Source organism: Perna viridis, chromosome 3, assembly GCF_037379345.1.
Source record: "Perna viridis isolate PV_CMFRI_1.1 ecotype Kerala chromosome 3, ASM3737934v1, whole genome shotgun sequence".
NCBI classification, from domain to species: Eukaryota; Metazoa; Mollusca; class Bivalvia; order Mytilida; family Mytilidae; genus Perna; species Perna viridis.
In genome coordinates this window covers 40,334,841-40,362,822 of record NC_142447.1, presented here as the reverse complement: position 1 = coordinate 40,362,822, position 27,982 = coordinate 40,334,841, and the positions used below count along the sequence as shown (strand labels likewise).

The 27,982-nt window shown below is 33.0% G+C and overlaps 3 protein-coding genes and 1 pseudogene across 4 annotated transcripts; 2 read left to right on the top strand and 2 right to left on the bottom strand.

Annotated features, from left to right (window-relative positions):
- Positions 1–6: 6 nt before the first annotated feature.
- LOC148622245 (uncharacterized) lies at positions 7–9,745 on the bottom strand. The gene is made up of 4 exons (XM_088571956.1): positions 9,519–9,745; positions 4,357–4,945; positions 2,987–3,072; positions 7–850 (listed from the first exon to the last, which is right to left on the bottom strand). The coding sequence occupies exons 2-4, from the start codon at positions 4,875–4,877 to the stop codon at positions 627–629; spliced, it is 831 nt and encodes a 276-aa protein (XP_088428082.1). The 5' UTR covers positions 4,878–4,945; positions 9,519–9,745; the 3' UTR covers positions 7–626.
- On the top strand, positions 5,308–9,523 carry LOC148622246 (uncharacterized protein KIAA1958-like). Of its 2 annotated transcripts, none has more exons than XM_088571957.1 (2): positions 5,308–5,862; positions 7,354–8,446. In XM_088571957.1, exons 1-2 carry the CDS (start codon positions 5,422–5,424, stop codon positions 7,525–7,527), a joined length of 615 nt encoding a protein of 204 aa, XP_088428083.1. In that variant the 5' UTR covers positions 5,308–5,421; the 3' UTR covers positions 7,528–8,446. The 2 variants fall into 2 exon arrangements, with proteins under 2 accessions (XP_088428083.1, XP_088428084.1); XM_088571958.1 differs by lacking the exon at positions 7,354–8,446 and adding an exon at positions 8,776–9,523 and having other exon boundaries at positions 5,310–5,862.
- A 2,819-nt stretch (positions 9,746–12,564) lies between the features above and the next one.
- Positions 12,565–16,683, bottom strand: LOC148622244 (uncharacterized; annotated as a pseudogene).
- Positions 16,684–18,945: 2,262 nt separating this feature from the next.
- Positions 18,946–21,278, top strand: LOC148622243 (uncharacterized). Its single transcript, XM_088571950.1, has 2 exons — positions 18,946–20,112; positions 20,922–21,278. The coding sequence occupies exons 1-2, from the start codon at positions 19,006–19,008 to the stop codon at positions 21,177–21,179; spliced, it is 1,365 nt and encodes a 454-aa protein (XP_088428076.1). The 5' UTR covers positions 18,946–19,005; the 3' UTR covers positions 21,180–21,278.
- The last annotated feature ends 6,704 nt before the right edge of the window (positions 21,279–27,982 follow it).

Sequence of the window (27,982 nt, the reverse complement as noted above, 5' to 3'; positions counted from 1 at the left end):
TATCTGTTTATTTTTTTTTTTTCGTTAATACGATTCCAAACATTTGGTCAAATTATACCACAAACATCCGTATTTTATCATGGTAAAAATCTTTAACAAACTTCCAGATAACAATAGGAAAATCATAAAAATTAAGGTTCCTGAAAAAAAATTCCATGTTAATACATTTTGATACTATGTGTGTAAGTGTATAGACCACTATCCAGACCACCATTGCAGTACACATTCAAATTCATGGTACAATCTAAAATATATATAATAGTTTAGAAAATGTATTGGTATAAAACAAAGCAAAAGAGATCTTCAAGGTGTAAAACGTATTCATAGAACATATCAAAATGTTTAAATATTGAATAAATGAAACAACGAACTCAAACTGTCAAACAAGGAGCGACAAGACCCGACTCTAGATCGGTAATTGCAAGAATCCACTAAAATAAAACATTGTTTTTCATGCTTCAACAACCATGGGTCATACAAAAAAACATTCTGCATCATCTATACTCCTCTCGCCCAGTTTGATGCTTCAACAGCCATTGTTTATATAAAACATTAAGCATCATCTAAATTCTTCTCGCTCAGATTAATCTGATATATACATATACATATACATGAGGTGAATTATATTAAACCAATGTATTTAATTCGATTTTGGATCGTTTTCTTGTTGAGGTCCGCCCAGAATCTACATGCACAGGAAGTCCGTCATTTGCCTGGCTTATCTCGTCCTGCCAATGGTATACATTTTGAAAAATACTAACAGCACAAATAACCACGGCAATTGTAAGAATGACAGCCGTAGTTATAGCAGGGGTTGATCGCATTTTCATCAACACGTAACATATGATAGCTGCAAGTAAAAAATAAAATGATTTGATACACCAAGACAAGGAACGTTATTAACTTTTCTTTAATATGCGGATTACTTTTGTGTCATAAAATTGAACAAAGAACGCATTTCAATACATATGGTGGTTCACATATAGAGCATAACTATCGCGTGGTTATGTGGAAATAAGAAATGGGTATTGTTTTGGCACTTTTAACAAAGCTATTTAATTATTAATTAAAGTTAAATATATTATCAATTGGTGTCTTCCTCGAATGCCAACATTTTGTATGTTACCTATTCCTCGAATGCCAACAAAAATATTTCAATAGATGTTTATGTTATATTATAACAATATTTGTTTTTATAACAATTAAAATGTTTTGATAAATATTTAACCGTTGAAATTATTTAGTGAAGTTGGTAACATTTTGTATCTTTTTTATATGGAAAAAAAACGATTTTTAAAAATGTGTAAGAATATAATAAAATTGAATAATTAAAAAGTAGTAAAAATACAATAAAATTTTAATATAATTTAATCTTTTATTCTAAGAAATGTATAAACTATACACAAAAATATTAAAGAAATTCAGAAATTTAACATCAATAAACATGATTTCAAACTCTGAACTTTATATTGATGATTTATTTCATTCTTTATTATTCTAAAGTTTAAACTAATTAATATGAATATATTTTTTTTCTACTTTTCATGCCTCATGTGATTTTAAATTATAGTAATAAGAGTATAGTCCTTAAACCACTTAATGCAAAAACGGATCTTCTACATTGTGTTGCAATTACAAATATTTTATTTAACTGAACAAAAACCTCATACTTAGTAACTATTCTAGTATTAGTATTCATACATAAAGTAGAATGATAGATTGAAACATTTTCAAGTTATTGGACTATACAAAAATAATTCAAGTCTTATATTGTGCTATACATATACATGTATGATTTTGTGAAGAAACCGCAAAAAGAAAAGGGGAAAAAAATTAACAACTGGAATAAATATGAACTGAAATAAGTCACCTGTAATTTACTTATCTGTTAAATAATATGAATGTTTTGATAAGCATGCACCTTTGTTGTGATAACCACTGACACCTATTCCTTGAACACCAACAAAATTTTACAGGTAAATTATCGGTAGATCAAAGGATGTTGGCATTCGAGGAATAAACCTATCAATTGTATATTAAGTTAATTGATTGCATAAAATTAATAATTTGTAGTTTAAACTTTGTGGCAATAGTGAATGTGGAAGGGTTGAATGAGATGGGTGGAACGTAAACAATGGTGTTTTATTAGGTAACGACACGGTGCATTGTTGGTTACAGTTTAAAACCGACGATGTCAATTTATTCCATTAAATGAAAAATCCGTAGTGGGGAGATAGTTAATTGGAATTGAGCAGTGGGGGAATATAGAAAGACAGAAATATACTCCATAGAAGATCTTAAGTTGCTTCAGCTAAATTAAACGAAGGTAAATATCCGAGAGTAAAATTGAACAAAAAACTACCTAATTGCTGTATAGATCAGATGTAATTTTAAATAGCTTTTACTCTCATAATATGATCGATCTAAACAGTAATTTTAGTGAAGTTGAAACGGGAATTGTGTCAAACAGACAGCAACCATACCAGACTGTAAAAAGACAGTTAAAGTCTTACAAAAAAACTAGATATCCATTTCTTGTGTTAGGCGTAAAAGAAGTAGTTTGATGGACACAACCCCCTAACTCCAGCAAATATAGACACCAAAATACACACATAAAAAAGGCACGATAAAATTCAATACAAAAGAGGTCGAGCTCTAATGTAAAATAGGGAACATAACAAATTCATAACAAATTAAGCATAAACAACAAGATTATGTTTCGAGATTATGCCTCATAAAATAGCACCTTAAGCATTCATAACACTTGTTTATACCTCCTTATTAAGAATTAGTAGCATTTGTACAAGCTATAGTTTTGTATAATCACACATATTGATGTTTGTTTAACATGCTTGAAATGAGCGATGTTCGTTTTGTTTGTGAAATAAATATTCAATACCCCGCTTGTTTAATGACGAATCGTAGTTTGAGTTGTCTTTCTTTGAACAAACAACTGTTCGAGTTGCAACTGGTTGACGAAACTTACTAATGAGAAAGGCTGGAATGGAAATGAAGAACCCTAATACTGCTATAAATCTACTACTCGAACAATCTGCTAAATATTTGGCAGCCCTGAAATTCAAATTCAAACATTTCACTAGTATTAGAAGGAAATATGTAGGGTCTGTCATAGTAAATAAAGTAAAAGAAACACAACCGATGTTGTGAAGTTTAACAAATAAAATTTCAGGATTCAACAAAAATTGGGTTTAGGTATACCTGTAGGCGGGGGAAAAGATTTGTCGAATTTACAATAAAAAGAGGCTAAGTTGTAAACGAAAGAAAAGAAATAGTATCAGTAACACATCACATGTACAATATTTCAAGTAATTATATACTTGTGTCTTTAAAATAACAGACTTACAATTATCTACGAAAAAGAAGCATCATCCATAAAAACAAGTTAGTTGTGTACTTACAAATGTATATTCCTACATTCTCCCCTGAATAAATAGAATCGTGGGATATGCTTACACTCCTTGAGACGTTTAGGTTTCCCGCACGCACGATACCATCCCCGTGCAGGTCCGGGTGTTAAAAGAATAGGCCTGCAGCAGCGCTAAGCTTGTCGTAAAAAGCGACTAAATAGTGCTTAGAACCCTAGCCGGGGGCTAGGGCGCTCTGCCCACAGAGCAACTGGGATGTGTGCCCCAGGTGGTGGAAATAGGGTACCCCTGGCGTGTTACATGCTGGGGTTGTCAGGCTATAATACGGAAAACCTGACCGTAAACCATAGTGGTGCACCGTGTTGGGGAAAGATGCCACGTTCCTCGCACATTAAAGAACCCTACTGTGGTATTCTCCCGGAGTAGGTACCATAGGAGGCTAAATTGCCCGACCCTACCCATCTCTCCCTATTTCCAGTGGCAATCAAAATTTGTCGACCCCATTGTCCATGTGTCCCATCCCTTTTTCATTTCATCATTATTTTATGTTCATTTTATCATCAATTTCATGTTCATCGTCTGAATATAGCTGAAATATTGCTGCTCGGACGTTAAACCCCAACAAACAAAACAAACAAACGCACGATACCTAAACGCACGCTAAACGCTCACCAAACGCACGATAAACGAACGCTTCTATCGTGCATTTAAACGCACGTAAACGAACGCTCCCAGCGTGTGTTTAAACGCACGATAGACGAACGCTACTAGCGTGCGTTTAAACGCACGATGCACGAACGCTAAAATGGGAGACGTAAACGTTTCAAGGAGTGTACATTGTACAACTATATTGGTATATACTTGTCATAAATTTGACAAATGTAAGAATCAAATTCTTATACATGTGTCAAGCAGTAGGTCATTTGAAAGATGCATATAAAATTAATATATAATGATAAATATATTTTACCGTTCTCTGCCATCTTGAACAGTGAGTATTTTTGATGAAAAATAAAACTGCATACAACAAATCATCATTGAACACATGTCAAGCCCAAATACAAATGAGGCAAATGCTGACGTTACTTCCAGGAGGTCGCCATAAGACTTTTGTGACGTCAGTATAGATGTATTCCGTGGATGACCGACATCGAATTCTGATATTGTTATTATAACTTGTAATGTAATAAAGGTCATTACTAAATTGGCAATACAAAGAAGTCCAAGACTATTTATCATCTTATGAACATAAGGTTCCTTTTGTCTAATGCGAGGACCATCATCGGGTTCATTGTTGAATCGTTCTCTAGAGTAAGTTGTACTTCGTTTTGAAGTGTAACTTGACGGTCCACTATTTTCCTCCGAACCCTTCGACAAGATTCCAGGCAAGCGATGGCGTGTATCATCGTTAGCTTTTTCTTCATTTTTCTGTATTACAACTTCAAGCAAATCTCGATTTCTACGACTGTCAGACCGCACTATGTCTTGCATTTTTAATTTAAAGCTACAATTCCTCCATTTTACAACAAATAGCTATTTCGATCGAAAATTGGCTGCACCTGAAAGTAAATGCATAAACATATTTCTATATGTTCGATTGATACAGAGAGATGTATATGCGAGGATTTTCAGTTAGGAACAAATGACCATTGAAACGAGGAAAAAACCATGATATGTCGAGCAGGTCGATGGTTTCATTAAACAATCCTTTTAAAACTATAAAAATTATATAAGAGGAGCATGAAGATACATGTAAACATACTTAAAGACCATAATGGATAGATTTATCCATCATACACTTATAGAAAATAATGCCAAAATTTTACTCTATGATAATGTGACAATAACATGAACAAATTTATATATTTTCCCTTAAATCTCCGAATTGCCTCAGCCGTGTGACATGACATTGTTATATCACACGCTTCCGGTTCATACCAAACGTTTCCGGTTGTTATCACACCCCTAATTCTGTAATCGCGCCACGTACTGTTCCGTTATCGATTAGAAATCTATTATCGCCCAGAATCAAAACATGGCAGACGACAGCGAAGACGAAACGCAGGACTACATAAATTCACTTAAAAATGCCAATACCAACAAAAAAACTTTGAGTGATATGAACATTTTGACAAAATGGATGAGAAGGAACAACGATTTACGTAATGTAGAGGACATACCCGCTGTGGAGTTTAACAAAGTGCTGGCCCGATTTTTCATGAAAATCACCAAAGATGATGGCACAGCATATAAGCCTACCTCAATCAAGTCATTTCAAAGTAGTTTTTCTAGATTTATAATGGAAAAACGGAACATAAACATTATCACAGATACAGATTTCCATCACTCCAGAGAGGTGTTATCTGCCAAAATGAAAGAGTTGAAATCTATGGACATGGGGGCCAAAAAGAGACGTTCAGATCCTTTCACTACAGACGAGATAAATTTGCTTTATGAAAAGGACTTTTTGGTGCAGGTAATTGTTAAAAATTTCTTTTATTGATCTGAAACTGGTCATAAAACTGATAAGTTATAGTGCAACCACATAAAGTCTAAAATTTATACCTCTGTCCTCATCATCGTCGCAGTTTAGGACTTCCCAGTCGCTCATTTATCTTTGTCAAAATATTTACTCCCTCCCCCAACCTACACATGAAATAATAATTGTTTTGTTGTCGGTCGATCGCATCAGTTAATCAAGATGACAGAAATAAAAATAAATGTTTATGGAGTGAATGTGTGTGCAGTACATTTTGAAAAAAAACAAAACTTTTCAGTTAAATTGATATCACATGCCTCCGTCTGATAAAGAGAGTGCAAAGGGAACTATATGAAACACCAATATTGAAGTATATGATAAAAAGATCATAACATGACATTTTTCATATCAGCCCACGGTCAATATCATGACCTAGGGCTGATAATAGGTGTGATATGAAAACTGCCATGTTATAATCTATAATATCTAGCACTATTTTTATTTAAAAATTAAAATGAAATGTATGTAATAAATAGTTAAATTGGAAAAAAAGTATCACGAAGCGCTTGATTTGCATTATCTGGGGTATTTATATTATTTATTTTACTAATTCGCCTTCATGATGTTAAAAAATAATCCGTTTTCTTTAAAGTCAATCAGTGCGCTGTTATACAGTTATTTATCATACTGACATATGTGATATTGATATGTCCCGGTCAGGATACCGGAATATGTCAGTAACAAGATAATTATACACATCACATATGCAAGGCTTGCCGATTCTTTTAAAATTGAAAATTGACACATCTAAGATGAAGTTTGAAGCGCGATAAAAGATTCTGTTTGGTTGTGCTCTTTGTGTTAATAACGTTAAACATGAAGAGCACAGCCCAGCTTAAAAGTACAATCAAATTCGAACCAATAATCTGCTGAGAACGAGATCTGTGATTTCTAACAAGAGTGTTGAGATATTCCGTCTCCTGTTCGAGTTTCCAGTCGTGCAAAAGACGACTGAGTAGAAATACGAGGAATTTCTCGCATGAAGGGAAGAAATCTAATTTCCAGTATCGACATGTGTAAGAAACTTTTCGTTTTACATGAAATCCTTGTGAACCGTTTTTGTAATATTTTTGGGGAACAACTTGCATGAAGAATGTATATAAAGGGAGGAACTATGTAAATGCAATTAATTTTTCCTACAATGTGTGCATTTTTTTTAGAATAAATGTTAACACTGATTAGTATATTTTTCTAAAATATAAAATTACCAACCTAATAACAGTCTATCACCCTTGAAAGTAAGAAAGAAATCAAAATCCATTTTATGCAAAGCAGTAATTAAGTTGTTCGAACTAAAATTTTCTTAAAACTTCTAAATGAAAGTACGTTCTGAAATGGAACTACTATTTTGTTGTTTTTACGTCGTTTTCTACCACAAACGAATAGATTTTTGTACAGCTATAAACATTTTTCTCCTTTTTTTTCTAGATTTATAATACATTTCTTATACACGTGTCAACCAGAATTAAGCCAAGATTATTTAGAGTTTGCCTTACCTTGCAAAACAGACGTATCAGTTATATAGCTGTACATGAAAACGACAATAGCTGCAAACTAAAAACAATACGATGGGCCAGTATTGATTTCTTTATAATATATTAAAACTAAGATGGTGCCGTGAGCTCTCAGTAGTAAATTGGTATAATGTGTGACAGCTGAACTATCTTTAAAATTGGATATACGGTATTAAAAGACTTCAATGAGGAAAATAACAGCTGAAATAATTTTTCATTATACATAATTGGATATAGTCAATTAATTAATTAACCAATGTGTATTGATTGGTAACATAAAAAGAGCTAGTAAGTAACTACTGTAGAATAATAAGGTGCAGGAATAAATGAGATTAAAAACAGGTAAAATTCCAAAATGATTTTCCTGGCCTAGAAGGTCACTATCAAACTTCCTTTCTTTCAAAAGGTCCGAGCGTGAATTTGGAAGTGTGCACATGAAAAGTGATGTGAAGATTATCTTGATATTATCATTCTTATATACCTTCGTTCCCCTTTGTTCGTTTTCATGACTTCTTTTCTTAACAATTTTTCATTTTGTGTCTTTTCTCTGTCATTAAAAGAGCATAGTAACTAAGATATACCTGTAATTTCAGTACATTTTGTATTTCTAACACTTACTTATAGAAAAAAAACGCAGAATACTTCGTCTGCATTCTAAAATACAAACTGGGTAAAATGACTTGTATTAGTTAGTGGTAAATATTGTCAGTCACCTATATCCGAGAATATTCTTTGGAGACAAATTGATTCGGTAATTGGAGGTATAAAGGTACTTGAAAATTACCATGACGACGATAAGTGGGGGATGCATGGTGGACCCTTCCAGCCCATGGATTACTACTATTAAAAACGGGCGAAACTCCGTCTTCGTCAAATGTCGTAAACTCATATTTTTATGCATTTGCGAAATATGCATGCTTATTAAGTTTATATATGCATCATTTCTTTGTACAGCAAATACTTGCACTCCCTTAAATAAGCTTAAAATATTTTTTTTTAAATTTAAATTCCAGTATTCATTTTTCATACAATTGTAGTTACTGTATTAATAAATTATGTGCTATTTATAATGTTATTGTAGGCGAACAATCTTTTTCTTACACATATAGACAATTTTTCATTACGTTTTTATGTAAGACACAATAGTCAACCATTCAATTGACTAATTCTCACGAGAAATTAGTTTTACCGTGACCGCAAACCACTAGCAGAAACGATGTATAATTGAGATAATTGTGTTGTCAAGGAATCTGACATGTTTCTATCGATTTTATTTCACCTGGATATTAAGAAACAATGTTAAAAATACAAGATTGATAGTTCCTTATTTGTACAGATACAGATAAACCATATTGAAGGTGACAAAAATATACATGGCAAAAGTTGAAATCATCAGCCTTCAAGTAAAGATCAAAGGTTGGAAATGGTTAGGCCATGTTCTCAGCAACAGCCCACATGTAAGAATTGCCCTGACATGGACACTAGAGGGAAAAGAAAAGTAAAGGGGCAAAAAAAAAAAACCGGCGGAGAACTGTAGAAAGAAAAAGAAGCAGCGTGGGGTTGAGGCAGCAACATCAGCACAGGACCGAGAAATGTGGAGAGAACTTGTATACGGCACTAATTTCTTCCAAGGAAAAAAGAATCTAACCTAGCCAAAAATATATATAGACAGCTTAAAGTTTGAAAAATGAATAGTTCACAACCTGTCATTTGAACATATTTAAAACTTGTCAACCAACTGCAGTCAGTTTAATTTCCAACGTGATTTTTCTTAGCTTCGTCAACATTCTATGAAGAACAAAGTGTAAACAATGGACACGATAGCGTGACACAAATTTAACCCAAAATATTCCGACTGATAGGTATGGAAATGATTATATAAGAACGACCCAAAAACAACGGTGTTTTCCAACATTCAAGGGAGTTACGTCTAGCCTTCTACATGGTTCACACCAAACAATTATTGTGTAGACCCCTGTTTACCTATCTATGAAAAAAGCAACAGTGTTTATATAAAGGCAACCTTTCACGTTACCAAATAGAGTATTATTTATGACAGTAGAAAATCTGTCTGCTTACCTTAGTTCCCTTCTAGATTTCTTTTCTTCGATGTGCCAACCATTCATTTTTACATGAAGACGTGTAGTATATTTACATGTCTTACTATATTACATCATGTGAAAACACAAGTTGACACAAACTGTGCGCACCTTCATACATTCATGTTAAAATATTGTATTTTCAATCGATTTCTTTAATGTGGTGTAAGTGTGCAACATTTATTATCCATACAATAATGTTTTCTACCTTAGAACGTTTTAATGTGTATTCAACCGCAACAGATATGCATGCATATCAAAAAGATGTCGAGTGCTTGTATAAAATTTATAATACCACTTCTATTCAGATCGTTTACCTTTAATCATATTTTGAATGAGGAATGTGAAGTTATATAACCAGCTTCATATTGCATTGTAATGTGGAGATAACGGGTTGTCATAAATGTTTTGTAATACTCTATTGCCAAGCTACAGTTGATGCATGCAAGATATTTTAGTGATCTAATTTGCTTAGATTGAAATAACATTATTTAGTATTAACTTATATCAAGTTCGATCACAGAGGAAAAGTTTTCCATTGCGGAGTGAAAACTCTCAAATCTTTCTTTAATTTTATTTCGGAATGAGGGAAAAGGGGATTAATTCCTCTCACGAGTGTAAGATATCTCTGAGATTCATTAAGGGCAGTCGAGTTTAACCATCAATTTCTTCCATTTTATGGTCAATCTTCCAATAGTGTGGAAAAATACTTCCATCATTTCGTAACGTTACGTTGCAAATCACTTTAATCGCCTTTGACGTCCCTGTATTATACAACTCGTAAAGACGGGAGCCCATGATTTCGTCTTACACTGGTCGTCATAACCTGAAAACGTCCAGTTACAAACGGAAAAAATAGCACTGAAAATTATCGTATAATGGTTGAGTGTGTTTAGGTCAGGTATAGATAATAGATTTCTGTTTTTGCATAAATTTTAGTTGTACGCCGGTGTAATTCTTTCGTTTTACTATAATTATCCGTTCCCTTTCCATCCTTTGGTGAATTATGAGAAACTAAGCCGCCTTTAGCTACTAGAATAAAACCAATTTCTTTGCCTTACTTGATATAAAGTCTCGAATATCGAAATATCAACATATGAATATGAATATACAATTTACTTCATAACGAAGCAGTGTTATTATATTGGTATGAAATGTTTTTAGCTGATCTACGTTGTCATCACTTGGTGGCCGTCGTCATCTGTATACCTTCTTTTAAACATCTTATTGACATTATTTTAAAGATTATATATATATAAACGTCACAGAATGTCAGAATGTGACGACTCTATACGCTGCATTGCTCCATCGAATCAAAGTGATACAGGGAAGATTAAAACTTATGGAAGGGTCTGAAAAATTTCCAACGATGTTAGAACTGTCAAATTTGCGATGCAAATTTTGGTCGTTCCCTCCGCGGGACTCGAACTCGTACCCCTGAGTCCCGCGGAGGGAACGACCAAAAATTTGCGTCGCAAATTTGACAGTTCTAACATCGTTGGGAATTTTTCAGACCCCTATATATATATTTTGATCCGAGAAAAAAAACATGACCGCCATATGTTATAAAACATATATGGATAAAGCCACTCATTTGGATGTATAATATCTAAAAATATTACTATGACAAAGATGAACACCTTCGGCTTGAAGTGCTCTGCAAAAGTCTCCATAGCGACGACCCCCGTCGGGAGTGGACAGAGATCTCTATTAAGTTGGTCATTGAAACTTGTTATTTATAAGCAGTACTTTAAGAGTTTTTTTGTTTTTGTGTGTGTGTGTGTTTTTTTTTTGTTTTTTGTTTTTTGTTTTTTTTTAATTTTCAGCCTTTACCTTTGGCTTCCTTAGCATTAAGGATCAAGATTCGAACGTGCGTCCGTCCACTTTAGTTGCATTTTCTTGTTTCTCTCGCAACAACATGATTTGATTTTGGTACGTATCATCTTGGTGATGCCGTACATGATCGATTTTATGTCTGCTTCTTGTTCAATGAGATTTCACAGTAAGTTATAATTCAATCCTCCTTTTTTCAACTTAGATGTCAATATAACTCCACCGAATCAAAATAATATGAGGAATATTCTCAAATAAATCTTAAGGCAAGAATAAGACAACACGCAAAATAATTGATAATAATATTTGGCCGAAAATTGTATATATATATAAATAGTTGTGATCGTATTCAATTTCATTATGTAAAAAATTCATAATTCAAACAAATTAATAGTCCTAAAGCACCAAGCCAAAGGCCACCATAAAGTGTGCAAGGAAATACTAAATTATTTAACATACCTATAATTATAAAGCCCATCGCACCTGCTCCTGTAGACTAATAAGGGTCCACAGGTAATCCAGGTCCAAGAAGCAATGATCTAGCCCAAGAAGCTTTCTTGATCAAGGTCTTCTGAAAAATGAAAGAAAAACACCACAAAATACCTTGATTTATACATAAAAAGAACCACAAAATAAATATACAAAAATAACATAATAAATGAAATCTATTTTAAATGATTAACAACTCCTATGAAAAAATTTCTAAAAACTGAAACTCCTCTAATACTTAAATGAACTCTATCCTTAGCAAAAAAAGAAAATCTAGGAATAGAACCTGGCTGCTGCACAAAAGGCTTAAACGATTTAACAAGTAAAAATTTAAATCTCTTACACAAATCTAATAAACGACCATTTACTCTGATAATAATACCTTTAGAAGTGTCAAAATCTGCTAAACGAGGTAAAATAGTCGAAATTATAGCCTTACATTTCTGCACATCTGTCATCAAAGTAAATAAATTAAAATAATACCGTACAATCAAATCAAGAGTAAGAGCACTACCAATATCCTCAGTGCCTACAAGATAAGATGACTGAAGGTATTAATATGTGATTTATTGACCTTAATAAATTCGTGTACGGAAAAATGTTAGCGCCAGGAATAGTAATAATCTCCAACATGTGAATACCACTTAAATGTCTACTGATAGAATCAGAAATTAACAGCACTAGTTTCTTATTCTCGGCTGAAATTAAAGAAATAATGAACTAGCCATATCTCTAGAAACAGATAGTTTGTCCTCAAAACTAAACTCTAAATAGATGTTATAGGCATCACTCTGCCAATCTCCATGTAGTTGAATCAATTCAGATGGTACTCGAGAATGAAAGGCCCATGAAGCATCCCCACGACGAAAAGAACGAGAAGAATAGAGAGAAGAATCTAAATTGCACAAATCCAATAACTGACGAAGTTTCGATTGAAAATCTGACTAAGTAAGAACCCGCTGACGAAAACCAACGGCAAGAAGAAATACAGGGTCTGAACTATTAGCTTAATCATATTTAGAAAGGCTTTTACTGGACACAAAGGAGAATCAATCTAAAGGAATATCTAGAAGTCTTGACCAAATTGAATAGTTTTAGACCAAAATATCTACCTTTAAATAACCATTAAAAAGAATAACATCCTTACGACATAACTGTTTAGACGAATCAAAAGTGGACGAAAAATCTGGAACCAGATTCGATTTTCGAGACTTGAGAAAAAAGGCAAACAAAAAACAACACCAGTATGTAGAATCATTATGCTTAGACATATAAAAAAAACTTGAACATATCTAACAATATCAGTGTAGTGGTAGGAAAAGCTCTACGTGGTAAATGTAGATGCAATCTAGAAACCCGAAAACGCAAAGCCTTAACACCGCTTACATAATTCTGAATAGAAGCAACACTCTTAAAAGAACGACTTAAAAACTTAAAGAGATAATATCGACAGTAGTAGGTAATGACTTTAAACAAAAAAACTCACAAAACAAGAAATAATAAGTAAACTGAAATTTGAGGTTTCTGTAAGCTCCTCTAGCAGAGGCTGCCTTTTTAGAGATCACTGTATCTTGCACTAGCTCGCTTAAGTGAACATCTGTAAACAAAACAAAAATTGAAACTACCATGGAGCAAAAAACCGAAAATAACTATCCGGAACATCCACTTCCTCCCATCCACCATTCTCAGCCTCCGCTTAAAAAGAATCTCGAAACTGTGCACCTAAAGACCACCTTGAGAGCATGTCAGCAAGCCTATTGTCTTCAGAAGATAAATGCTGACCCCTGAATTCAAACTCATATGCAGCTGTTAAAAACTTAATTTCCCGCAAACAAGACTGCATGAAAACATTTCTACAAGCACCCGTATTGATCACTGTCACTGACGACAAATTCTAAAGCGTTGATATGCAGAGCCTTTCTTACTATAAACGTAGGAAAAACTACATGAAAATACTGAGAACCGGAAATACCACCACAACCGACCAAAGAAGAATCACTAGACATTACTATATCTGGCTGTGACCACTCCTCTAGGCTCACCATAAAAACACCATTGTATGTAAAAAGAAACCTACTCCACTATATTAAATCTTTTTTGACATAATTGGGAATCTTCTTCATAAAACTACTAGAACCAGTCAGAAAAGTACTTAACCATGTCAATAAACGAGAAACAAAAATACGTCCCGGTCTAACACAATTACTAACAAAATGCAATTGCCGAGTAAAGACTGAAGTTCTCTTAATGAACATTTGTCTTTAACTAACCATAGATTAACCAAACTTGAAATCTCAACCAACCGCTCCGGAGTAATAGAAAGAGTCAAACTCTCTGTATCAAACAACACACTGAGAAAAACCATTTTTGTAGGGGGAGGCACCGCCTTCTCAACAGACTGCTCTAAACTGTACTCCTGTAAAACCCAACCTATCCTCTTATAACCAACAGATGCGTCTGCAACCAACTCACAACCCGCAAAATCATCTAGATAATTGATGAGTTCTTGACCAAAATGACTTGCCAAGATTAATCGTACTGCATTTGTCACCCTCTGACAGATAAAGGCAGCTGACCGTAAACCCAAAGACAAAACCTTATCAAAAAATATATGACCGTACCATGAAAAACCCACTAAATTCCAATCAACATGACAGATAGGAATCTGACGATAAGCCCGTTTTAAATCCCTCTTGAAACATAAACAACTTGACCCTTTTCTTTTGATCAAATCTACAAGATCATCAACAGGTGGATGGGAAAGTTTAACTAGACTACCTAAATACGGATCTTTTGAGATATGAGAATTTACTCATCAGATTGCGAGAAACTTAAATCCAGAATAACTCTACGATCCTTAGAATCTTTTTAGTGACTGAATTAAGTGGAGAAATTATCATGTTAGAAACAAAGGGATTTGATTTAAAATGACCTAAAATACAACCATACGAACACACCTTCTTGAGATAATTGATCATTTGATCAGGAAAATTTGTAGCGCCTGAGTGATTACAATTTGAAATATACTCAGAATTAAAACCCTCACAACTCAATGGGAATCCATATTCCAAAAATTCTGAAACATCCCTATCCTGATAATGTACTAAAATAGCCTGAAAAAACTTATATTAAGTTTTGAATAAACCGGTATTTTACACCTAAAAACATTGGGTAATTTAGAATTGAAGACTTTGTTATGAATGTCAATTAAAGTTTCGAGACCGTCATCTCCAAATATGTCAAGTAATGATTGTGAATTAGCACAAACATGACAACTCTCTGTACAGTCGGTGAAAATAGAATTCAACTTATCTTTACCTAGTCATAATACCTATTAGGACAACCTGGATCAGACTCTGGGTGAGCTTACTGTTTATTATCCTTTAAAAATTTAGATGTGTCTAATCATGCAACATCAACCGAAAGTGAATAAATGTTCTGTAATTTTACCAGGTAAAAAATTCATCAGGTGTGACCAATCAGAAACATGTATACTAGGTATCTAATAACAAACTTCAAAGAAAGGTCGTAAAAATTATAGAATTGAAATTTTTTAATTATCAAAAATTTACCCATACACTTGTTCTTTATACACATTTCATTTCACAGTCAATGCTAAATTTATTTTTCCCTTGATTAAGGCCAGCATGTTCATATATATTATTATTTTTTTTTAAAGTTGCAGACAAAGGCAATATCAAATTGTCGAAAAATGATGGTTATCAATTATGGACTTTTAACGAAGTCAATACGTTATATAATCTAACAGGTCCATATATAACGTATGGATTGAATGAAAGGCCTTAATTTGTACATTACATATGTAGATAATGTACTTTCTTTTTGTCTGCTTCGTCTTGATTGGCTGAGAGTAATTACGGAACGGAACGGTTTATATCCGGATCTAAACCTAGAAGTATAGCGTCAATATACATATAAAAAGAAACATAGCGTCAATATATTTAAAAATAGAAACAAGGCTTCATGTACGTGGAAAATGCTTTGCTTCACGTGATAATAATAACCAATGAACAAAGAAGACTGGTACGCCATATGTAATATTAGAAAATATCTCTTAAAATATAAAGTGTTTCAACAAATTCTATTCTTTTTTACGGAAGTAGAGAGTGATGGGATCACATATTGCATTCCTTTCTTTCAGAGAAGACATTTTATTTCAAAATCTCCGTACAAGTTAAGCGGATAGTTTTAATGAGCATCCGGTTTATCACCCCCCCACACACACACACACACGACGTAAATTTGAATACATTTTTTTAATAACTTAATTTACCACCAACCGATATGTTTCTTACGATGTATAACAATTTTGTATTATGTAATGCGATGTTATTTCTCTATATCAGATATACACGGAGTTAATGATGTACACGCCTTTTTCTTTATAGATTAACAGTGAAAATACTGATGTTTAAAAAATTATGATACATGTATACCAACCCACCCACTTAATTATGACAGAACCCTTCTCATCGCCTCAGTTATTATGCAACTGATCGTCCCTATAACGTATGCATATAGTTATTGTTGTATACATATGAATAAGTGGCTGTACGGCAGACGACGGAGGGAAGTGAAATACATTGTGCTAGATCCTTGTTAAATGAATGATATTTTAATACGCGAATGAAAGTAGGAGAGCCAGCATTAATAACATTTAAAGCTATGTAATGTGAACCCTTTACTTCAAGGTAATCTTGCACTCTTTTATCATTTTCTAATATATCTAAATGCACAGAAAGTAAACAAAGGATTTTCCACACAATAAAGACAAGTTTCTTTTGAACAGACATATTACCCATTTCAGATCATGCAAACACTTGGACTGTACGCGCACACGAATATACATATATTAATTAATTTATATGAATTCATCTATACGGGGCCAATGTGGATCAAACCAGGGCCAATACGGCATCAGAACTTCCGGTCGTTTGACATTGTCATTTTGATTTAGAATTGGATTTCATGAACTTTGACCACCAGGACTAAAAGCTGCAGAAACACAAAAAAAATCTTCTATTTTATACAAAAAGGATATTTTAGCCTGATAAATGCAAATAAACCTACATGTTCTTCTTAAAACACGAAAACAACTGTTCTACAAATAATGTAGTTGAGTTGGTTCATAAATATGTAATTTCATATTGGCTCTGTTACAGGTTTCGGTCATTCATATTGACCTCGACAGACGTATTGGCCCTCGGCGATGCCTCGGGGCCAATACGACCGCCTCGACCAATATTATGACAGACCTCAAACCTATAACAGGGCCAATATGAAATTACATATTTATTAACATAAAAAAATGTCAATTGGTCTAGAGAATAATCCATAAAGATGTAGTGTGCTCACTTTTCTCAATTATACCGTCCTCCCTAAGTAAACTAGATGTGTATTGATCATAGGAATACTCACTAGAGGTATCAAACCACTCGATTTGTATAAATGTACAAGTAAATAATGATAAAAAGTGATATCTTAAACTATTAACTACCCTGGTCACTAAGGTTAATACGGGTGGAACTTGTTACCAGTAAGCCGTTAGAACGACGTTAGATAAAACAGTGATAAAGCAAACACTGTGATACAGCCGGGTTTTAAATGTAACTTCTCTAACCATACAATATACTAATTGGTTTGTTTGTTTCCAGTTAAACTAATTGAAAGGAATGTTTGCCTTAAATTTTTCACAGAAATCGTGTATAAATGTGATGACTGCTTTATGGATATCAAACAACGTAGAAACACTCTCGAAAACAGATGTTTTTCCCACGATTGTCATAGTATAGTACAATCCTCACTGTTACTTGACTTTGTTTTTAGTTCTATAATCAATTTTATAAATAGGAAGTGTCTAAAGAGAGAAAAAAACTGTTACTCTACGAAGTCGTATTGATAAACATTGACGAACAAGAACATGAGACTGAACAGATACAGGTAGAAACAAAACTACTCAAATACAACGATTGTTTGTTCATATGTTATCACAAAAAAAAAGAACATTATCGATTTGTTTGTTATTATTCTATAAAACGAACATATTTCTCAAGCATTCAAAATAATTTTCTAATTGTAATCAAATTCCCAGAGCATTTTCAGTGTAAAAGTGTACAAATCAAGGTTCTGGGATTAAAAAACAAATATTTTAGTTGTCCCTAAAACATTAATCTATGTGCGTTACTAAAGCCATGTATTACCCTCAACATCCGGCAAACATCACGTTCAGCTACAATAAGGATTAAATCTTACAAAAAGTTAGTTTAAGGGTAAGCTGAACAAATGTTTAATGTTGCTGTGATCTGTTTCAAACTCTAAGATGTTGCTAGGGACCATGTTATATAACGTACGATAAGATAAAAACATACAAGTAAAAGGAATTCCGACGATAAAACAATTACCACTTATCGGCCTTTGATGGTTATTGTTTCGAATGGAATCTTCTTTTACTACGTTCATTCAAAAAGCTGATCAACAAACAATAAAAAGTAGATAAAATAAAATGTCTCATGTTTTTATTCCGAATGAATTGACTGATACTTGGTATAGACACTTAAATAATAGATTCTCCAAACTTGCTTTTCAGAAAGAGTTACATATCCACGACCTCACTGATCACATGAAAGAACCAAAGTATCTATTCTGTTGGTTATTGCATTTAAATATAGATAGATTAAGTAGAAAGTCCTGTGTTTGCTGTTATCAGATTTGTTTATAGCTTGCACCATCGCTAGCGGAAGATATGAGACTACAACGGCGTCAATAACTACTTAGTCAGAATTTTTCGATTCCGTAAAAGATTTTTTACGATTAAGATCCTAAATCCGGTTGAAGATTTCATTTTATCTCTATTTGTTTAGAAAAATATCTCTTTTATTAGAAATATACAAGGCCATTTCGGACCATTGAAACGTCACCAGGGATAGACTGCTTGTATGCAAACATGGGAAACAAACACGGAAAACAACGGTGAGTTATCATATCTGAATCCGCCAATCGGTATATAACAACACCTCTTAATTTACTGAACGAATCAGTACTCCGCCTCTGTAACCTATAAATTCCATCTGTCCCAATTTCTATTCAGATGGGAAAACGCAATTGAGATCTGAACACATACTAATATGGCACGTTCCGTAACATTATTGTTTATTTTCGGACTTGCATATGTACAGTCTCAATATATTCCAATCAATGTAGGTTCTACAAAGAAACAGCCGACGTGTACATATCAATTCCAGGTGCCTGATACAAAAGGAGCTTGTTCGGCTACATCGACAGCGCTGGAGAAGAAGATTGACGAAGTTAAACAAGATTTGGACAGAACTCGTCTGCAGTATGTTTCACAAAATAGTGCAGTACAAGGAACTTTAAACCAGCTGCAATCGGAAACTAACATGTACGTATCAAAAGTGCAAGATTTGAACACTGAATTACAAAAGATAAAACAGAATTTGAATTCTGGTCAACCGAGTGTATCCGTAAACCCAGGTACATCAAACAACCAAAACTTAAACCAACTAATTCATGATACCAAAGATCTTTTGACAAAGGCCGTCAGTGACATTAATGGTAGGATATTCAACCTGTCGTCAGAGTTCCAGAGAAATTCTATTGAAGAATCAAAAGTGAATTCTGCCATTCAGACACAAATCAATAGCCAAGCCGTTAAGTTAGCCACAGCAGAACAGAAACTTCTTAATTTAGAAAATATGATTAAAAATTTCAAAGTACCAAGTGCCCCTGTACTGCCACAACCGACCGGAAGTGCCCCATCTAATGCCCAGTTGACCACTTTACAGCAGAAATTCCAACAGCTGGAAACCGAGTTAAAAACTGTGGACTCGTTGCAACAGCAACAATTCCGTGGACTTTCTGACAAAACAAACAAGATAATGACACAGTTGATGAACCAGTCTCACGACATCGATACCGTCGCCTTGACAGTGAATCAGTCCGTGACACAACTTGACGCAACAGAAAAACTTATCCAGACAACTAAACAAGATTTTGACAAATTTAAGCAGTCGACATCACCTCAACTACAGATTCTATCACAAGAAGCATCTGCTCTTACAAATGACCTGAAAGATGTTCAGAAACAACTCCAACAAGTTGGAAAGCAAATGATGTCTGGAATGATGGCAAACATGGGACAGAATAAGGATGTTAGTGCTGTTAAGAAGCAGGCAGATGATCTTGAAAAGGAGCTCCAGCAAATACAATCTCAGGTAAGTGTCTCTAGTAAATATATAGTTTGTGTTGGTGCTAATTTTTTCTTTTTTCTAGACATTGACATTGATAATTATCTCTGTGTCTGTTATCAACGCCATAGATTTAAAGGTAATTACGAATAGTAAGTTTAATCTTTCAAACTCTTTTGGATAATTGATCATGCATTTAATGAAAATATAAATGTTATTAAGATGCTGGTAAGACATAAACAGTTATTTTGTGCATTGTGCCTTAATAAACCATCTCATGAAATTGAAAGTAGGCGAAATTACAGTACGATATTAACGATTTTCTGGCTATAACAAATGTATGGGAAAAAAATAACATTAAAATAAGCAAAACTTGGCAATTCATGAAAATGATTTGTTAATTAATTCTGAATATCTTAATATAACAAGAATGGATATGGTGAATATGTCAAAAAGACAAGAACCCTCTGGGGTGAAAAAGGTCTCCTATAGGTCTTTAATGAACTATGAGGCAAGGCAAGCTGCAGCTGGCCCCAAAACAACGATATACACAGGTACAGCGAAATGGTTGCCTCTATATACTCCAGCAACATTAAAGTGAAAACGAAACAATAAATACAAAGGCCTGAAATTTCTGACTTTGGACAGGGGATGGACTTAAAGTACTTTGACGTGATCTCATTGATATTCATCTACAAATACACTCGGTCAACAGCAGATTCATTTATCATTGTTTGAAAAATTAAAAATTTAAAAATACTTTGATCTAAGAACACATTAAATTATCAAAAGATTCTGCTGTACTATGTATTCGTGTTCTTTCTTTTTTTTTACAGTTGACCGCCCAAGGAGGCGAACTCCTTTCACTGAAGACCGATCTTACTGGGTTAAAAGCTCCTGTTAATTTAGGTACTTCTGGAAAAATCAATCCAACTCAGCTCATCAATTCAATTAAGAACCAAACACAAGCTGACATCAAGCAAGCCGAGGCAAAGGTCACACAGGTTTCAGGCATGGTTACAACCCTTCTTACCCAAGTTGGTGTGCTCTCTGGTAAAGTCAACAAGTTCTGCAAACCAACCCCTAGTGGTTAAGACACACAATCGATGTTTTGTTAAATATGACAGCGCACGTAGAGTGCTAACGTAAACAGAAATGTTTTGTTATTAAAATACTGACGACGTTTGTTTTTATTTTTTGTCATTTGTTATTTTGTTATTTGTCAAATACCTCAATTTCTCACATTCTTACTGAAAATATACAGCATTAGCCAGGGAGATCCTGAAAATTTGATAATGGGGGGGGACGTATTTTTCAACATCTCTGATTTTCTATATCAACTTTAATTTTCCAGCATAAATGGGGACCTGCCCCGCTTGATCCATATCTTTTAGCAATTTTATATGCATAAATTGCAATATCCGGTATAAAACGGATAACAACACGTTTCTTTTTTATTCAACAAAACATGGAAATTTTAAGCTCAAGACCCACAAGTGTCCATCTAAAAAACAAATTTTGTTACAAAAGAAGAAAACGGATTGGAAAACTAATGAATATAAGAAGTGATATCTGACAAAGGTTCTCAGCTTCTAAATAACCAACTCGGTTAAATAAATACTTTTCACTGGAGTGATATTTGTTTTTATATCAAACCCTATACATAGTGACATGGTAATACAGTACGTACCATTTTCTTTCTTGGGGGATTTTATGTTGAGGTAGAAATATTTTTCTCGCTATTTATATTTTTCAGCTGCAGTCGGAGTTTGAAAAAATATTTGAAAATCTACATGCTTTAGCAATGGGGGAAGTATTGAATCATATTTTTTTTCTGTCCATGGCTAAGTTAAAAAAATGTTGGTTCAAATTTATATGAATTTTATTATTTTCAAAATACTGCGGTCCTTAGAATAAAAATGGTCGGCGCCAAAAGTGTGCATTTCATTGTCATTCCATCAGCCTGTCTGTCTGATCTAACTGGTTGCCTCAAGCTAACAACTTAGTTAAGAACATTTTGAAGACTTACTTGATCCCCCCCCCAAAAAAAAAAATAAATCCAATATGAATAATTGTCCATGCAGCACAAGCTACTCACTTGGTGTCCGTAGTCGTCGTTGACGTTATCATTTTTTTTCATTTTTCAAACATCTAGACTTGGACAGAATTCAATGAAACTTTGTATGATTTTCTTATGGTTTTCTGCACTAGTTAATGTTTCGATTTTCGATCTGTCGACAAACCTGTTAGCGGTTATAAAAATCAAAGTACTCATGTACTGAATCAATTTATATTGATCGTTTGAATTTTTACGCCTCAAATCGTCAAATTGAAAAAAATATTGGATAGAAGCAAGGATAAAAGGAATGTACAGGATCGAATTCAAACGAATCTAAACACAAGCTTTTTGTTGTAAATAGTTAATATTGAACTTTTTGATTTATTTTTTAATTTCACCATTCTGATAATAAACAAATAAAATTCGTGAAGCATCGTAGCATGCAGTGCGCCAGTTTGCGAAATATTCAAGTTCAATGTTGGTTTACATGGAACACCTTGATAAATTAACACAAAACATCCAACATACAGCACAATTGAACTACAAACTACTATAGTTGCCCTTTCCAAGTTTTGAAATTGTCACATTGAAATTCTAGATTAAAGATCTCCAGGTCCAAACTGTCTGTCAAATCATTCAAATTTAAGCCACAATCATTGAAATAATGAAAAGCATGTCTTTAGATACATGTCCTTCTCAACTATCTATAAAGCTCAAGTCCCACAAGTTATCGCATAGACACCTATGTGTCATATAAAAACGCTGAGTTTCTTGGCATCTAGTTCCTGAGACACGTACAATAACAAAACGAAAAGTCTTAGAATAAAATTTCAACAATTATGTCTGGTGCAGGAAACACTCGCCATGCTCGGTTATGCTACCCTTTTCTTAACATTTTAGCAAAAAATTAGCAGAAATATTAGCAGGAAGTGTAGTTTCTGTCTGTAACCTCGTTCGTTATACAAGTTTCTGGATCGGAACCACTGCCTTCATTTTGTAAGTAATGAAGATCCGCCAGGCCCTGTATGAAATACTAGGAGACAGGTCTTCCAATTTGAACTCAGCATTGCTCTTTATCATTTCTATGATCGTTGACTATTTATATTCTCGTAGGGTTTTCATTTCTAGCTAAACATCAAATGATTTATTATGCATCTAAGAATAAAGCATTTGTAGGCAACTTGAATATATCGACATATTGAATATAATGTAATGAACGATTGGTTTATTCCAGTATAAATGCATAGAAATAAACAGGTACAGACGAGATTAGAGGTCAATTATTTTTAATTGGATCATTGTTAATACAAACCAAATTAATGAGCATATACAGTTCGCAGTAAATCTTGTTAATTGGTTTGTTTATTGGCGTAAATAGCATAGAATTAGATATGATATGTATAAGAAATACCTATAAATAAAGTGAACCTAACCTTTTTCTTATGAAATGAGAATAAGGAAAAGAAAAATGCAGGGTCTTAATTCGATGAATATCATGCGAAATCTTTAAAAACGAGTGATTATCTATTATACGAGATTGTCATACTGGTTTGTTGTCTTCAATTTTTGTATCTCTTCAGCTGGTGTCGTTGCATCACGAACATTTATCTAATATCTTAGTCTTGTTAGAACTGGATTGCGGGTGTTTGCAGTGATATTTTGGCGTCACTTTCTTACAATAACATTATTTTACAACTCTTCAATGTAAGGCACGGAAATCAGTATTTAAAAAATCAGTCTTACTCAGACATTGAATAGAATAGTACATATATGATAGTTTTCTTTGTTCTCGGGATCCACTATTGTGATATCTTGGTTCTCCACCATTTGCACATGTAAATACAGGTTAAATTGAATTCTATGTGCATTGCTCACCTATATATTTTTCAAACCTGGCCTTACTACATGTAACTAAGGAACCCATTTCGAATAAAACAAGTATCAAATTTAAATTTGAAGTTAATAAGGATAAGGTTCGATATATAAGAATTTATCATGGGATTGGAAAGCCTATGTTTGCTCTCACTCTCACCAAAATGCATAGTAAGTTCCACTGGTGGCACTTTTTTGGTTTTTTTTAAATATTAAAACTTATAATCCTTAATAATATCACGAGAGATCTGCAAATAACCATAGTCAAATTGAGCTTTTACATAATTTCCGATGTTGCTTTCCATTAATTATTCAAAAAAAAATGTACTTAACATACAAAACAACTGTTAGTTGTATGAAGATTTGTAAAAGAAAATGACTTACTCTAAAAGTTACATCCCAACGAGACAAATCCCTTCATTTCTACAAACTTCAAAGTGGTTTTTTTATATATTAAAATAAAGGGATCCGTATATTCCTGAAATCAATTTTCTTCGTACAAAAATGGAAATGAATGCTAGACCGAACGAATTTGTCGACCCTGAGCGTTTAAAAAATTGCATTCGTTCCCAGTTCGTTGACAAACTCGTTATGGGGAAATAAGTCCTAAAGTTTCAACTGATTTCTTCTTAAATTCTTTTTTTATCTAGATCATGCATCTATGTGAAGTTTATTTTACTTTAAATTATCTTAAATATTTTATTTCCACAGAAAAGACGCGGTGGCGTCAGTAAATTACTCTGAGAGTAATATTATTCAGAATATTACTTGCATTTTTTGTTATGACATTTGCAAATGTCTAGACACACCACTTGTACACTTTACGCTTCACACCAATATTATTCTTTTCTTTTTTTTATTTTAGCTTTAAAATAAGTCTTTATATTTCTTTTTTTCCTACATTGTCTACACACCACTACACCTGTGTTACGCCAGTGGCGGAGCCAGAAGTGAGTGGAGGGGGTAGGTACACCCATTTTCCTTGGTCTAAAAATAAAACGAGACAAAACAGGACGGACATTTTCCAATACATTTATGGCTTTAACATTAATTTTACTCAATGGAATTCATAAAAATTTAAATGATTTCTAAGAATAAAAGTGTTCTTATCTTTTTTGAAAATGACAAAAATAAAGTGAAAATCTTGACAAGAAAATGGCGATGAAAAAAAGGGGGACATGTTGAATAAAGTTATTTATTGAGAAAATTTGTCATTCTATCAAATAATGTTTAATTATCTTAAAGCTATAACAAGGAGTTAAATTTATAAATCCTTGCCCATAATAAAGCTACTTTGAAAGTATTTATCATATTCTTAAAGCTTATACTTTTTGCTACATTTTAATGTATAGATTTTTTAAATTAATTTAGAGGTAAATCCAAAATCTTGACAGGAAGAACTAAATCTTCATTAATCGACATAATATATATATGTTTTATGAAAATGTAATGTAGTTAAAATAGAAAATTGGAGGTATACTGTTCTACATAGAATCTTAATCAGTCTCACAACAGTGGTTTTATGAGGAGAAATCTTGTCAGGTCGAACTACATTATAGTCCAAATAAAACCAGTAAGAACGATTCAGATATCTTTTATACTGAAAGCAGCACCAATTTTGATACGTCATTTTATGAAAATTGTACAGAAATAAAATTGGAAGTTGTATCAAATGTTAATTCATAAACAGATAAAGAAAATATACATTATGTTCTCCCTCACTACGTTCGTCCGAACATAAATCATTTCCATTTTATAAGGGCAAGTAAAAAGACTAATATAGGAGGAGAGGCACACCAAAGCAATTTATTTAAAAAGAAAAATCAAAGCTGCAAGTTTGTCAGTGGCGACCATCATCCTGTCATGTCGTAGTAGTCTAGAAAATATAAATTGTATGAACATCATTAAATTAACTTACAAAACATAACATTATTAAATAAACTTGTCGGACTGGTTTGGTGTGAACTCGATAACTTGAAATGATACAAACAGACCTTAAATACCCAAACTATAACCGACTTACTCATAATACTCCGTCCGCATACCCAATAAAACAAAAGGAAATATAAATTTATTAATCAAACCATGTCGAATGAATCAAGAATTGAAAATTTAAATGGCAATTCATAATCCTATCAATACGAGTTTACTTCGTATTGGGTGTTTGAATTGCTGTGATATCAAAACGAGGTTACAATATCCAGAGTTTACAAATTTTGTACAGAATTATGAAATACTTTGTTTTGTTGAGACAAAAACTGACAATATAGATATCATAAATTTTCCTGGTTACAAATTTCATATGAAAAATAGGGAAAAAATTACAAATAGACGTTCTGGATGTATAATTGTTGGGATTAAAGACACCTTGAACAATTTTGTTGAAATTGTAAATACCGAAAGTCAATATATTCTATGGTTCAAATGTAGAGAATCCTTATTTAAAACTGATCAACTTGTGTTTTTTTTTTTGGTGTGGTATATATAACGCCCGAAAATTCCAAATATTCATCTGAGGATGCTTTTAATGAAATAGAAAGCGAGTTATATTCTTTTCAGACAATTCTAAATTTACATGTCTATTAGGCGATTTTAATGCACGAACTACAAATGAAAATGATTGTAAATTTTTACCAAAATCAGCATGCTGAAAATGATATTTCTGAATTTATAGAAGATTATACTAGGCATCTTGATGAAGCCAAAATGTCTGTTCATAGAAAGAGTCAGGATAAAATTAAAAACAGATATGGACGTTTTTTGCTCAATTTTTGTAAAGATGTCACGGTAGATAATTTTATATCTGATGTTAACAAATATGTTTATTTTGAATGGTAGAGCTAGGTACGACAAAAATATTGGTAAATTTACATGTAGGAACGCTAGCGTTGTGGATTATTGTATTTGTTCTCCTGATTTACTATAATTGTTATGTGAATTTTATATTTTAGAAACTAGCAAATTATTCTCTGATGTTCATTCACCACTACATATTGTATTTACGGTAGATAATTTTATATCTGATGTTAACAATTTAAATACCGCCCCTAGGTCGACTGAAATAAAGACTAAGCCATGGAACAATGAAAAAGTTGAGGATTTTAGAAAAAATATTAATGTAGTGATATTGACTCAGTTGATAATTTATCGGTTGACCTTTTGGTAAACGAATTAGGTAATTTTTTTACAGATTCATCTTCAAAAACTTTTGGAACTTATCATGTACAAAATAATAGTGGTTCAAATAACCATAAAGTTGTATAAACCCTGGTTTGATAGAGACTACAAGACTTTCAGACAAAATTTCCGAAAGTGCAAGAGACTTTATAAAGCAAATAATACTATTCAAAATAGACTCAATATGATTATCGCAGAAAAGGAGTATAAGAAAATTATGGATGAAAAATATATATAATATATGCAGAAAATATCAAACGAAATAAAAGATTCCTCTAAGAAATATCCAAAAGAATTTTGGAAGTTATTCAAGTCCCAAAATAGAAAAAAAACAACCTAACATTGAAACTTATTTATTGCATATTTTTTTCAAAAATCTTAACAGCGATGCCCCGGAAGAAGAAAACATACTTATTACAGAAAATCAGTAAATGCAAATGAAAAAAATAAATGAATACATTTCCCAAGACGAGATCCTGAAATGTGTAAAAAAAATCTGAAAAATAATAAAGCCTGTGGTGAGGACAAAATTGTAAATGAGTATATAAAATCAACCATTATTCGATATAGGAATATATGAAAAACTTTTTAACTTGATCTTTGACACGGAATAATGCCCCAAAGCTATTTGTCCGATATCATTAAACCTTTTTACAAGAACAAAGGGGATCGCCATGATCCGAAAAATTACAGACCAATAACTTACTTAGTTGTCTCGGCAAATTATTTACGGATTTCTTAAATATACGACTGAATAATTTTTCCAATCAGTTCATGATACTAAAAGAA

Excerpts from the sequence above, each read along its gene's own strand:
- LOC148622245 (XM_088571956.1), bottom strand. The coding sequence starts at position 4,877 with ATGCAAGACATAGTGCGGTCTGACAGTCGTAGAAATCGAGATTTGCTT. Across the intron at positions 3,073-4,356 it reads GTTCAAGATGGCAGAGAACG|GGCTGCCAAATATTTAGCAG; the intron begins GTAAAATATATT and ends TTTGAATTTCAG. Across the intron at positions 851-2,986 it reads CATTCCAGCCTTTCTCATTA|CTATCATATGTTACGTGTTG; the intron begins GTAAGTTTCGTC and ends TTTTACTTGCAG.
- LOC148622246 (XM_088571957.1), top strand. The coding sequence starts at position 5,422 with ATGGCAGACGACAGCGAAGACGAAACGCAGGACTACATAAATTCACTT. Across the intron at positions 5,863-7,353 it reads AAAAGGACTTTTTGGTGCAG|ATTTATAATACATTTCTTAT; the intron begins GTAATTGTTAAA and ends TTTTTTTTCTAG.
- LOC148622243 (XM_088571950.1), top strand. The coding sequence starts at position 19,006 with ATGGCACGTTCCGTAACATTATTGTTTATTTTCGGACTTGCATATGTA. Across the intron at positions 20,113-20,921 it reads TCCAGCAAATACAATCTCAG|TTGACCGCCCAAGGAGGCGA; the intron begins GTAAGTGTCTCT and ends TTTTTTTTACAG.